The 14,791-nt window shown below is 39.1% G+C and overlaps 1 protein-coding gene across 3 annotated transcripts; it reads left to right on the top strand.

Annotated features, from left to right (window-relative positions):
- The first annotated feature begins 490 nt into the window (after positions 1-490).
- DTWD1 (DTW motif tRNA-uridine aminocarboxypropyltransferase 1) lies at positions 491-14,020 on the top strand. Of its 3 annotated transcripts, none has more exons than XM_074549300.1 (5): positions 491-626; positions 2,738-3,016; positions 4,076-4,219; positions 5,088-5,361; positions 9,146-14,019. In XM_074549300.1, exons 2-5 carry the CDS (start codon positions 2,744-2,746, stop codon positions 9,373-9,375), a joined length of 921 nt encoding a protein of 306 aa, XP_074405401.1. In that variant the 5' UTR covers positions 491-626; positions 2,738-2,743; the 3' UTR covers positions 9,376-14,019. The 3 variants fall into 3 exon arrangements, with proteins under 3 accessions (XP_074405401.1, XP_074405402.1, XP_074405400.1); XM_074549301.1 differs by lacking the exon at positions 491-626 and adding an exon at positions 852-1,114 and having other exon boundaries at positions 9,146-14,020; XM_074549299.1 differs by lacking the exon at positions 491-626 and adding an exon at positions 1,135-2,443 and having other exon boundaries at positions 9,146-14,020.
- The last annotated feature ends 771 nt before the right edge of the window (positions 14,021-14,791 follow it).

Here is a 14,791-nt window from a genome sequence, read left to right as displayed (position 1 = left end):
AAGATTGCAGATTAGCCGAAATTCACCCTAAAGGCTGAATATTGGGTAAATGCTACAATGGAGCAGCATCCTCAACCAGGCCAAGGAATCCCACAGAAGAGATCCCATATTCCCTTTAGACAGAGATTCAAAACAAGCAGAAGAATGTGGCAGCACAATTCCTCCAGCCAATAAATATGCTCTAAGGATTCTACTGGGTGACGGGAAAAATACAGAGTAAAAAAAAATAAATTCTGATCTATCTTTCCTGGAGTTCTGATGGAGTGAAACCGCAGCCTCACAGCCCAGCGGCTCCCAGGCGGTGCCGCCTCACGGAGAGGGCAGCGCTGGGCAGGGGACGCAGGGCAGGAAACACCTGGCGCGGTCCCAGCTGGGAACGGCGGGGTTTCCCCCCCCGCCCAGGGAGCTGGAAGAGGTTTCTGCCCAGAATCTGTGACCCAAAGCACGGAACAGCCCATGCGGACGTGAGGCGCCCAGAGCAACGCAGCCCCCTCACGCACAGGCGGCCCGCGGGAGCCGCGCTCAGCCCCGGGCTGTTTCCGTTCCCCGCCTCCCCGCGAATTCCGAGCCCGGCACTTTCGTTCCGGGGCCTGCGAGGGCCGCGCGGGAGCCGCGCCGGGCGGCGGGTGAGGAGCGGGCGGTGCGGGGGCGCTGGAGCCGGGCGAGGAGCGGCTGAGGAGCTCTCGCCCCGGCGCGGCGGTGGCGGCAGGAGAGAGGAGGCAGCGCGGCTCGGGAGCGCCGAGGGGCCGCGCTGTGCGCGGGGCGGGCTCGGGCGGCCCGCGGTGGGAAGCGGCTTTGCGCCCACGGGGGCCGCGGTGCCGCTGCGGCGGCGGGACGGGGCCGGTCAGGCACCGAGCGGCAGAACCGCGCTGTTACCGGGGCAGAGGCAGCGCCCTGCGCTGTCCGCCCGCAGAACCTGCGCTCCGAGCCGGCCTGCGCTCACCCCGCCGGGCTGATAGCAGCGAGCAGCGGCATGGCCGGGGCTGTGGCACCCCTGAGCTGTACGCGGCCCCCCGAGGTGCACCGGCCGACCTGCTGAGTTGTCCTAGAATTGCGGCTGGAGTGTGGAGGGTACCCCCCACCGGCAGCGATTTACCAGGGATTTAGAGATGAGGTGCAAGTGGAGTTGTTGTTAAATCTTAAAAATACCTGTCTGAAATGAGATTTGGATCTCAAAGTTCTAGTCTGTCATTTTCTGAAGTGTACTGTACTGTATGTATAGTGCTGCAGCCTGGGCACAGCTATTAGTTTGAGGCCACAGCGTATCCCCTGTCAGCATCGATAACAAAAGTGCTCCAGGGTGTCACCGCTGAGCGGCACAGAGTGTAAGACATTCCACTGAAGAGAGTCAGTTTGCAGGCTGGGAATGCATGTCCAATTCCAGGGCCTCTCGCCCTCTGCTTCTTGAGGAAACTTGATAATAGCACAGGTTGCTCTGAGATGTAAACTATACTGGCTTTATCTCAGAGAAACTTGAAAGCAAATTGCACTAGAAAATTCGTGTGCATATTAGATTTTGTGTTTATTTGAGTGGACTTCTCTGACCCTTTCAAAAGTTAGACCTTGGCAGAGGCAGAGGGGAAGGTATCATAGCATGCATGAGTATTTAATTTTACCAGAAAATAACAATTTTTTCTGGAATTGATTTTAATTTGGTGTTGGAAACTTAGCTTAGTTTTTTGGTTTTGTTTCTTTCCAATTACATTACACTTGATTTTATTTAAACGCTTCATTTTGGATTACATTTCAGGACTTACTGTTTGTTTGTTTTTGTTAAACATGACTTCGCTACACGATTTCATAAGTGTGATCCTTGACATGAAAAAGTAAACCTAAATTAGCTGAAAGTAAATCCTGAGAAGAACTTCTTTCATTGCATGTGATGCAGCACAAAGTACCAAAGGCAGTTTATAACTACTGCAGGCTGGGCAGGCTCCTGGCTGGGGCTGCTTTGGGGCTGAGGGCAGTGAGAGGGGGCTGTGACAGTACAGCAGCACTAATTCTGTCTGCCCCGGGGTGGGCACACGGTCATGTTGCTCCTGCCTTGCTAAATGGTGAAATTTCTGTGCCAGCTGTAGAGGGTAAGACAGCAGCTGTCCTGAGGAAAGCCTGACAAAAATCCATCAATAGTACTAAAAAAACCACAAACTTGTGGAAGTCTAGACTGGGTCAGCACTTTACTATCTGGAACATGGGGCACCGAAGCCCTTTTCTAGCTGTTACTTTTCAGCCTCAAGCTCTTCTCCTGGAAAATTTCTTCTATTTCACAAAATTCTATCCAACAGAGATTTCATTCAGGTTATTTGGTTGGCCCACACACAATAAATTTTAGGATAAAGATCTAAATTAGCACAATTAACTTTTGTCTTACTAATTTCTATCCTGTAGGCATATAATTCCTTGTCAGTAGTCATATTGGAGACAAATGGGATTGCTTATCCAGGTAAACACTGCTTACAGTGTTTTCATAAACTTCTAGGCACAAATCTTAACAACAGAGAAATAATAGACTTCTGCAGGACTTAAATGAGTGGGATAGTGAATGTGCATCTGTGCATTAAGGATGCAGATCTCGAGTTCTTTTCAGTTTATCTCATGCAAATCTCTTGAATCAGATGATTTTATTATTCTTTCTGTTGTAGGAAACCTGTTCTTAAATGGGATAATGCTGAATATTTTCCAGTAGATTAGTTCATAGTAATTGGCTTTTTATTTAACAACATTTTGTCTGTTTCAGCTAACCATGTCTTTAAATTCATCTACACTTTTAAATGAAAGAAATGCTCAAGGAGCAAAAAGAAATACTGAGTGTTTGGAAAGCCTACTGCAGAGTCCATCATCTGTTCAAGATAATCCACTTCAACAATTACAGTTAGCTTCCCAGGAAGTACTGGAAAAGGCAAAAAAGAGTGGGAGATCAAAATGCCCCCAATGTCATAGTTCAAGGATGTTTTATTGTTATACATGCTTTGTTCCTGTCGAAACTGTCCCTACCAAAGAAATTCCAACTGTGAAGGTTAGTATTTCTTAATAATTTTTTATAATATTTTTGGGGTTTTAGTTACTGTGGACAGAGAATAGTCTGTCTGCAGCCATTTCTTTTCTGACTCATTCTTTACAGACATTCATTTTGAACACAGCTATAAGTATGAATAAACTACAGTTAGATAAAATTACTGTTCTTACTGGAGGAATTACATGTACAAACACTGAAAATGTTCCAATCCTCACATAAACATTTATGTGTCTTCTAGATGAGAATATAGGCTGAAGTCACTCAGCTTCTCATGCAACTGTGTTTCCACTTAGCTGTAGAAAGTTTCTTTATGGTGCTCTTGCACATTCTTCAGTTTCTAATAACTCTGGCCAGAAAACGTTATATTGGGAACAAAAAATTTGTCCAAAATCAAGGATGAATTTTACATAAAATGTGACCTAAAAGACATTCCTATATGTCATGGTTCTATAATTCAGATAACACTGTTAAAATATAAATAGTGAAATGCCTTTCAGCTGACTTACTTGGGGAAGCTATCAGAGAGGACTGAGGCATTTTGCAAAATCATTTAGGATCTAAGATGCGTTTTGAAGACAGTGGAGTTTGAAAGCATCATAAAAATACTTTAGAAGTAATTTTGAAATTTGACCTAGTAAACTTAGGTATATTTTCATTGAAATTGTAATTTTCACAGTTGGGTGAATAACTAATAGAGATAGAACCATTATATTGCTCAAATTAAGAGCACATCCAGCTTGCCTTATGGTAAGGTAGATTTCTGTAGATTGGCAGCATTCCAAAGTGCATCACTGCATACTCAGCTATTTGCATAAATTGAATGTAGTAGGTGCTTCTTCTAACTTGTCTCTAAACCTATTAAAAAATCATCACATACATTTTAATTACACACCCATAGGAATTTCTTCCAAATTTTGAATAAGTTCTTGTTTGTTTCTAATAGATAAGTTCTTGTAAGTTCTAATAAGTTTCTAAGTAAGTTCTGATAAGTTCTTGTAAGTTTCTAATAGATGTTTGTAAATATGATGATGAACACTGCCTTTTCTCCTTTTGCTCTAGTTACCTTTGAAGATTGATATTATTAAACACCCAAACGAAACAGACGGCAAAAGCACGGCTGTGCACGCTAAGCTCCTGGCACCTGACGATGTTACAATTTATAAATACCCCTGCATTCCTGAGTATGAAGAGAAGAGACACGAAGTAAGAGGTTCTCTAGAGATGGCCAGGCTCTGTGCTGGGGAGTGCAGCTTCCTCCTGCAGGGGTAGTGCCCTGCAGGGAGGAAACCACTGTTCCATTAGTGCAGCCCATCCTGTGCTCTCTCAAAGATTAGCTCTGCAAACACACAGTTATGGGCTGTGACCTTTTCTCCAAAGCTGAGAAAGACTGCAGCACTATTTAACCACCTTGAATTTTCTATGTTCATCTCCTCACACAATGGAGAATTGGATTTACTGTGTATCTGAAGAAATATTTTGCCTATATTTAAAGTATTCAACTTGGAGCAAGTTAAACAGCAGTTGAATGTTGTGCTCATATTTAGCAGCTGCAGCCAGATACATACCTTTCCACAACCTCCTTAAAATTTTTAACATTCACTATCACACAGGAAAACAACTAAAATTCAAGTCTTGTCTATCATAGCATAGAGCACAAAAAAAGAAGTGAGTTATGAATTCAGATATGTATGTTCATCTAAATGGTAAGCTATCCTTTTTGGCCCCCCTGCCCCATACACTGCAGTGACAAGTGACATTTGAACTTCCTCAGGGCTGACACCATTGTCTTGGCTGAAAAATTTTTTTATACAGAAGTGTTAGAGTTGATGGTAGAGGCATGGAAGTAACATTAATTAAAAATCTCTGTTAAGAATCTTAATTCATTAACATGTTTTTAACGTGGATTTAATGCTGTGTTGGGCAATAGAATATTTTTAAGAGACACTATTTAATCTTGTCCTGACTTAAATGTTTACAGACAGGTTAGAAAATTTCTGTTCTTTAATATAACAATTCCTGTTGTTTTGTTAGATTTTATTGACACTCAGATCTCTTTGTTTTCTTCATTCAGATAGCACTTATATTTCCTGGCCCAAATTCAGTTTCAGTTAAAGATATTGCTTTCCATCTCCAAAAGTACACCAAGAAAAGTGTCTGTTCTAGTGACGATGACTGTTCCAGAGAGCCCCTTCCTAAACAAGCAAAAACAGAACCTGAAGAAGAAAAAAATCCAAATGAATGCATCTCAAGCAGCAGGAGTGAAGGCACGAGACTGAAGAAAATAATATTTATTGACAGTACCTGGAATCAAACTAACAAGATAATAACTGATGAACGACTTCAAGGTAAAAAATACAAGTTGATACTGAGACATTATTGCTGCATAAATGATTAAGGGACATATGTCTGTAACAGACCTGAGCACAATGTAAGCTTGTATGTACCCCTATCTCTGAGTGTCTATGAAGGATTCAGCAGCCTGTTCCAGGGCTGTAAAATACTTCCTGAGCCAAAGACTCCATTACTTTTCATGGCTTATAATCTATTTTGCAAAAAGATAATACTAGTACTAAGAAAGCATTTACATTTACTTGTCTCACTTCTCTGTTGGAGCAAATTTCCTCAGTCTCAGAGAATGGAAGCTGTCATGTTAGACAGTAGAACAGTAGTTAGAAAGGCCTCTGAGGGAAGCCAGGAAGATTTTTTTGCAGGTGGCTGCCTGCTTTCCAGAGACCCATGGGACCATTTGTGTACAAGTTTGTGGCAGACAGGCCCCAAGAGGGTAAATAAGGGATTTAGGAGGTTCAGCACAGGTTTGTCATGCCTTGGGTTCTCTTTCTCCTCAAGTTGTTAATGGACATTTCCATGATCTCACTACTCCAGACAAAAAAGGAATGGCTGCTTGCCCTCCACACCCTTCCAACTCTGAGAGCAGAAATTGGTAATTCTGCAGAAAGTTTTTGTCTTAGGTTCTTTACAAAAAGTTTACATTTAAGCATTCTAATTAAAACCACAAAAGACAAAACAATTTAGCAATAGCATTCCATTTCCTTTGAGATTAATAGGAGTTTGAAAATACTTTCATTAGTGCAAAAATCATACTTAGCTGGGAGGCAGGTTGTCAAGTTTATATGCAATGTACACATATACATGTACACACATTACATATATATGTATACACGCACATATACACTACTGCTGCTTCACACTGGATCCTACAAGGAATTTCACAGACTTTCTTGCATAGAAGATGGATGTTGCCTTGTCTAGTCAGCTTATTAAAGAATCCTCCATTAGTATGATGTATTGGCCAATTAAAATCCTGTTAGAAGTATTTAGTTTAACACAAAACATACTCTATCAGCTCCATTGAAGTATTACTGTAAAGATTAGGGGAATTGCACGTTGCATGTTAATGTAAGGCATTTGAAACTTACTTTAAGAGGACAAATTCAAGGAAAATAACAGGCAGCCAGGGGAACTGAAAATTTCCATGGAAATCTATGCATATATGAGTCAAAAAGTCTTAATTGGTGTTACTTTGGAGCTCTTGAATGGTTTCCAGTTTCCCCATGAGAATGCTGATTTGATGTACTACTCTCTCCTTTCTAGAATATTTCGGTTCCAGCTGTTTTCCAGCTGTTTTGCAGCTCCCTGGGTTCCTGAGCACCTTTCAGGATTGCTGTGAGGTTTAATAGTGTCATGCAAGTCAGTTTCTAGTATGGGAGAATTTTACCCATCCACACATTGGGTGTAACAGTGTGCACAGCCTGTGCATGTATTGCTTTCTTTAGTGCCTGTCATAAAGAACATAAATTGCATTAATACCCCTTTTAGAGATTGCAGTTTTCACTTCCAAGATGAATGGGGCAGAGTTTCCTTAGGCATAAACTGATGACATTTTTATGTTGTACATACATGAAAAATAGAGAACTGTTTTCATTTTTCAGTTCAATTGCAAATGAAGTCATCATCCAACAAAATATCCATCATATGTTAAAGCTCAAAAAGGAGTGTTCATAATTCCAAATAAAAAGTAATTGCCATACTTATTAGGATTAAGTTACAAGAAATATTGAAGGAAAACATTAATGAAGCCAAGAAAACATAAAGAAAAATGTTGTGTTTTGTAAGCTTATATTCATATAGACAGTAAATCTAGTAAATTGTGCTGCAAGAGAAAGCAAATGAGTACATTGATCTTAAAATAAGCTGGGAGAACTTGAACAAAATTAGTTCTGTATCTTGGAGAAGTGTTAATATATCTTTAGAAAACAAAATTAAATCAGTTAAAGACAAGAAATACATGAGAGTTGGTAATGTCTAGGATTGATTACTTCATTAAAAGTGATCTCTAGATCAGAAAACAAACAGCTGAATTTAATGTTAATGATGACTTTCTCACCTGAGTGATGGAGCTTATTGGCAGCATCACCATGATTGCTAAAGAAACGGATTGCTTTGGGTTTTTTTCCCTGTAAGTTGTAACTGCTTTGTATCAGCCACATATTTTATTAGCTTATTCATTAGCATTGTGGGGTTTCATGTGAATGGTGAGTATTTGTAAGCAAACATTGCCTTTGGCTGTACACAGATCCAGTAGAGATGAAAAATTCTCAGTAAACTTTTATCCTTAACCCCCTCTGGTTTTGGGGTTTTTTTAATGAAGGGTCCTAAAGTCTTATGTTTGAAAGTAACTGACACTGCACTTGTGGTAAGCTCAGTAGTGTCCATGGTCTTGCCTTCAGTGAACTTTTGTTTGTGTTCAAACCACAGCTACGTGGGAGTTGATGCTGGAGGAATCATCCCTGAGATTTTCTTCACTGCTTTTAGGGTGAAAGCACTGTGGATTTGATGGAAGTTTTCATTTTGGTTAGGCCTGAGAATTCAGGTGGTGAAGACTCTTGAGGGCAACAAGCTTGATGCAGTTTCCTCCTGCTATTTTAAGTTTCACATGTGTAGGATTATTAGAGGTAATAATTAGACTGTGTATGCTGTTTTGAGGTTTTGGTTCTGAAATGTCAATAATAACATTGAAATTCAGGGACAGACTCTGCTGTTCAGGTTTGGTTTTTTTTAATGCTGTAATTGAGATTTCTTGTACAATGCAGGATACCATACTTTACTCACTGCAAAGCAAACAACTAAATCCCTCCTGCAATTACACTGAAAAGAATTAAACACAGTTTGTAGGCTGGAAGTGTACAATTACAAGTGCTAGGCTCTAGCCTGAATTTAGACCTTTGTGAAACTTCCCTGTCCATAACTTCCAAGCAGTTCTTAGACCATACTGGTTTTTGTACTGTTACCTGTATTAAACTCTCCCATGAGACAGAGTATCAGATTGTGATAGAAAAAGATAACTTTACAATCTGCTTCTAATGTTGTTGACAGGTGTGTACCATGTTCTTCATGATCCAACTGCCCATCCTGTTTAAAATGCATCTGAATAATAGAATAGGTACAGAGACTAAAGTAGATAAAAGATTTTTTTTTGTGCCATACAGACACCAAATTCCCTCTTTCATCTTAAGTGGGAATGCTTTTAGTATCTAATAAAGTTAATTGCAAGATGCTGTCATACTTACTCCTGAGTCATTTCAGTGACATTTCAGTTACTTTACAAGCATAAATACAATTACAATTACAAACTGGCTCTTGTAAATAGTCCTCACTTCAGCAACACTAACAGTCTAAGGGATTCTGTTTTACACTTGAAAAGTATTAACTTTACAAAAGATGAAATAATAATTTTCTGAACATTGGTGAGTCTTGGTAGGTGTGGATTTCACTCTTGCCATATGAAGCGACTCTGCAGTTTACTGAGGGCTGTGTGGCTGTTTGAATGAAAGGATAACTTGTAATTAACTGCAGATTTGAAGATTGTAACCTAGGAATTACAGCACCTCATCAAATTCCAAAGTGATCCAAAAAGGGGGATTAAATTATTGCCTCAGTTTTAAAGATCAAAAGTGTAGGTACAGGAAGAGAAATTATTTTCATGCAGGCACTGAGCAGGCTAGCAGCAAAATCAGAAAACAAAACTAAAGTCTTGGTGCTAAAGTCTTGTTTGACATTCTGGCCACCAATTCACATTGTCTAATCTAAGTCATCTTTTTTCCTTGACAGGGTTACTGCAAATTGAGTTGAAGACAAGGAAAACTTGCTTTTGGCGTCATCAGAAGGGAACACCAGATACATACCTTTCCACTATAGAAGCAATTTATTATTTCCTTGTGGACTATCATCAGGAGATTTTGAAAGAGAGCTACAAAGGACAATATGATAATCTGCTTTTTTTCTTTTCATTTATGTATACATTGATTAAAGATGCCAAGTGTTGTGCAGGAAAAAAGTAAGCTGTCTGTCGGTGCATGACACTACTTTTTTTTGTAATAATAACCTGCACAAACATAACTAGGGGTTTTTTTTTGTAAATAGACTGTCCTCTAAATAATGTCCAGAAGTGAGCTGCAGACCTCCTCCTGCATGCTTGAGGTGGTAGAACTGCTCACATGAGCAGTCTTATTAGAGTTACTTACTTGAAAACAGTTACATTTTCCTAAATATTGCTGTACTTCAACCTACAGGCCTGATGTGCTCACTGTGATGAGCACATTTCCTGACATGGGAGTGAGGACCTGACCCCTCTTGCTGTAAGGAGTGATCTCTTAACTGTAAGAAGGAATTAGCCTGCCTGCTTTTCCATTGTTACTGATACTTCTGTCAGATGGTTTCTTTGTGGTTTACACAGCAATACTGATTTTGCTACAGGGTTACTGAATGAGCAGATGGTGTTTGGTTGCTGGGGTGAGTGGCAGCAATAGAGAATGAAAGAGCACATTAATTGAATATGAATTATATATTTTCATGATTAATTCAGGAAAATTCTTCTAGTAATAAAAAAATGGTCTCTTTAAACATTGTTATACAATGTATGATTTCTGTAGTACCATTCATGGATTCTTATATTAGGACTATTCTCAAATTCTTGGGTAATTTTAGACTTCTTCAAACAAATTTAGTTAAATGTTTATTACTGTTATATATTACCATTATTTGAGGGAGCACTAACTTAACAAATGTCACTATGGCATATTGTAGGCACCACAAATACTGGTTCTGACCACAATATTTCTGACAAGGCTTCCTTAAACTAGGCAGGCTGTGAATCTGCTCTGCTTTTCCTTTTGCAGTGAAGGAGCAGATTAGAAGAGTCTCAGCAAGGCTTTGTGCTGATGGGAGTTTTGTCACGGTTGTAGTGCTGCTGTCAGAGCCTGCAGGTGTGAATGCAGTTTTGCCAGGCTACACCAACACAGCCAGTGCTGGCAGAGGGAACAGACCTGAGCTTTACAGCAGAGTTATATGAATATATTTTAGATCATACATTGATAATTATATTCCTAAAGTAGGAAAAAAATTATTAAAGTTACAATATAAGATGGATAAATATTTCTGGATATTCTTAGAAATGTGTTATTTAAGATAAAATATATCTTGTCAAAGTGACAGACTAAAAAATTACAATAGATTCTTTTTTAAACAAAACATCAGAGTTTTTGTTATCATTTGTAGCATACTCTCTAGGAGGGCACTCACACACACTCTGGTGAACATAGAAATAATGTCTGGGAAAATACTTCAAGAAAATGTTTTTATACTTACACAGCAGTCCATACAGGCTCAAATAGCTGGTTTGTGAAAAAGAAACTTGCGTTTTTAATAGTGAACAAACCCCTGCATTTCAAGGTGAAATCCTAATACTGTTTCAAACACAAGATACAAATACACATTGTAAATACACATGTAAGACATTACATCATGCCTCATATTGATGTGCTTATCTGTACAAGCACATATAAAAATGTGTCGCAGTGGACAACAAAAATATCCCCATCTGCAGAACAAAATGCTAGTTATGTTATGAAATTATGAAATGTGCATGAACTATAACAGCACCACAGGAAACACAGGCTTGAAGTCAAAACTAGAAAGATAATTTTTATATCTACCTATATATTGAGCTCATGTATCAAGCAATGAGAACAATCAGCAGTTGTGTCTCAGTGCTATTGAAACAACACTGCCTATTCATTTGGTACTTATTGCTATTGAGAGGTTATTTTGCCGTTTTAAAATGATTCCTGTTACTTCCTTTGGTATGAATTTTGATAGTCTTTTGACATTTCCAACTGTTCTTGTATTTCTTAAACAAAGATTGTTGTTGTTTTTTTTTAAATCACACAAGTATAATAGCTTGAGAAGGAAACTTTCACCCACTTTAAACAAACAAAAATAAAATTAACCCACTGACCTAATGCTTTACAAGAACCAGAGAGAAAAATCTGGGGGGAGATGGGGAGTTACTTCCAAGACACATTTCCCTGAAAACATGTTTTTTATTTAAGAAGCAGAGGTCAGATAAAAGCTTGTATAAGCTGTTCTTCGTTACTTTTGGAAAATAGTTTCATAAGGTGAAAAATTGTTTCCAAATTTAAGTTTTGTGTATCTCACTTTATTTGAACAATGGGATTTAAGAACCTTTTCCAAAAGAAAATTAGTTTTAATTCTCAGATGAAATTAATGTACAGAAAGCATTTTAGATCTGGCATACTGTGTCCAGGAACTGGGTTCAGATTGTTTGTCTTCCAGTGCACCCTCAGTGTAATGCAAGAGTCATTTGTTACACCAAGGGACAGAGGCACACCTAATATCTGTAATTCTTTACAGTCTGTAGCTGTTCCTTTGATAACCTTTTATGGGGGCAGGAAGGAGGTTTTTGTCACTTCTGCTGCAAATCTGCCCTGTCTGAGCAGCAGATGTAGTTGCCCTTTCTCTCATATATATAAAAATATTTACATCCTCTGTTTAATTTTGATGTTGGTATAAGAAGCCAAACCAAGTCATCCATCTCACACTGAAAGCATCTTAGTACCACTGATACATTTCCCCAGCTTTGAGACTAAAGAAAAATTTGTTCCACTAAATGAAAGCAATCAAGTGGTTAATCCTTTCAAGTGCAATTAGCAGCACTGACCTCCCTGTTCTTTAAATGGAGGGTCATGGGGAGGTAAAGGCCATTTCTGGGCTTTTTCTTTCATATCAGAATACCCCTTCACTATCTCTTCTGTTTCCAAAAACATCAGAGACCAAGAGAGAAAAACAGGCTTCTGCTTCCATTAGCAGTAACTTAAACAGCCATAAGTTAAAGGGGGAGGAAAAGGAAGAGCATCTCTATCTCCTCTCACAACAGGAGACATCTGGCCTCCTGTGGGGAGGCCCCAGATAACAAAGAACCTGTCAGTGCAAACCTCCACGATGTGTTCAGAGAACCATTTTACCTGCAGTCTGGCTCATTCATTTCCTGCCACTGAAGCCATCTGCTTTTGCTTATTGTGGGTATTTTTGTTCTTTGTTTGGCCAGGAGCATGAAGTGGCTTCACTTTAGCATGCCTGTAAGCTTGGTCAGAGGGAGTATTTAATCCTTTTCTCAAAATGAATAAGAGAGGGAGCTGCTGCAAAAAACAATTCCTTTCCTGGAAGGTAGCAGAAGTGTCATCCAAGCCGAGGTTGAATAAAGGGTCATGACAGTGCATGGGGTAAAGATACATTGAGATTGAAAAGAGATGCCAACTTGGAAGCTACAGCAAAACCTCCCAAAGCACTTGTAATCTTACCTGATTTAAATCCTTTGCTACTGCTTCTTGCAATTTTTGAGTCCATCTGGTTTTCCACACAGTGTTCTTCAGGCCCAACTGCAGAGTAATACAAGGTTCTGTTCTTACCTTGCCCTTGAACTGTGTTTCAGTACTTGTCTGAATGCTCTAAATATTTGTCTACATGAATGATAGTTATAGCATACTTGTACAAAATGTAAAGTGATTTGAAAATCCATCCTACCTACCCCTACCTTCAACAGTGCCAAAAGAAGAAGGGAGGGAGGGAAACTTCCTATTAATTTCCCATAAGTTACTATAATGCCATTATAGGTGCCATTAACTTGTGTCTCAGAGTATTCTGGGATACAAAAGTTAATGGTGATTGCAGCACATTGCCAGCAGGAAAGCTTTCTCACACAGATCAAAATATGTGGCAGTTAAACTCCTGATCCACTGATACCAGAATATGAAGCCACCTACTAAGGTACTGAAGGACTCAACACAGTTCCTAAACTGTTTTTCCTTGTCTTGAAGGACACCATCTTAGTAAAATTGTAATGCTGTCATTAAGAATGTTAATTGTGACTGATCAAACTTAGTAATACCAACATTTAAAGGAAGTGTTTATATGAAAAATTTACCAGATTCTTCCTGTTTGCTTGTTGGGAAAGATAACATGTAGCTGCCATTTTACAGATTCTGAAAAGAAATGAGATGCTGTGGAATTTAAAAAGTAGTTTATCACATAAAACTACTCAGGAGTGGTGTGATTTCTTCACCCCTGTCTGCCAGAAATAAATTCAAATAATTCTGAAGTTCCAGAGTAAGAGGTGGGAACTAGTTCTCTAATGCAAAACAGACAGCAGACTGTATTTTCACCTCATGGAAAGTGGAAATTTTTGTCTAACTTTAGCAATACTGGTGCGGTTGCCACATGATTTTACTGCTGACTTCTCAGACCACTGGTGTTGCAATAGGATGTTTAGAAACATACCACAGAAGAGTGAACAGAAGAGAATGTGCTCCACCAACATACCCCAGACTGAATCCTGCTCCTTCTCTCATCCTGTGCACTGAGCTTCCCTTACTTATAAAAGTAATTTCTGCCTCTGAATAAAGTGTCCATCTATGAAATTGGGCCCATAAGCCAATATAACTGGCATGAAATCTAAGGGCTTTAGTACAATTCGTGAAAGTATTTGCTTTGGAGATGGATACCAATGAACTGAAGAGAATCAAACTCCTTTAGATTTAAAAAAGGATCCTTTTATCTTTTCTACAGAAGAACAATACTTTGGGTTCCAACAAAAGAAGCTTGTTCAAGCTGAAACTCAGCCTTCATTTAATTTCCTAATGTTAAATAAAAAAATCTGTATTTCAAGAACATCACAATGTTTTATTTCTTTCAAAAATTATTTTTGAGCTTTTAGTTTCATGACTAAATAATTTGCCAAATGCAGCATGAATTTCTGCTGACCTGAAACTTCATTTTCTAGTGATAGTACTGCTGAAACATGCAGTATAGTTTTTCTGTTTGCAGGTTTCCTTTGAGCAGAATTAATGCTACAGCCTTTTTCTTTTTTTCATGTTTGCAGCAGACAAGGAAGCAACTTGACACAGCTTCCATTGTCAGAAGCATCACATAACACACCTCAGTCTACTTGAGGCAGTTGGATCACGTTACTTCCTCTTAACCTCACATATGTCTGTGTGGTGACAGTATTGGCTTTACTCTGCATACCTGTGTTGGTTAAGAATATAAAAGTGCTTGCATTCTATTCTATTGTGACTGTGTTGGCAAAAAAATATAACATAGAAAGCTTTACATCACCAAAATCTTCCTCTGTTCTCTGAATATGGCTTACTTTTTCCAGAAAACTGGTTTAAAACCAATGCCTGAGGCAGCTGCCAGGGAATTGGCAAAACCAGCAAAATTATAGTGTCAAACTCTTGAATGCAGAATGCTCTCTAACGGGGGCATGGCTGAGCTGATTTTGCTCATTTTAAAAGAATTCATTGAAAAAAGAATAAAGCCCATGAAAATTAACACAGTAGATTCAAACAATCAAGGTAACATGCAATACTTGAGCTGTTCCAACATATGGATGGTCTGATG

Source organism: Zonotrichia albicollis, chromosome 11 (assembly GCF_047830755.1).
Source record: "Zonotrichia albicollis isolate bZonAlb1 chromosome 11, bZonAlb1.hap1, whole genome shotgun sequence".
In the NCBI taxonomy this organism is placed as follows: Eukaryota; Metazoa; Chordata; class Aves; order Passeriformes; family Passerellidae; genus Zonotrichia; species Zonotrichia albicollis.
Note: the sequence above shows the minus strand (reverse complement) of the source record. Positions and strands in the feature narration are given on the sequence as shown.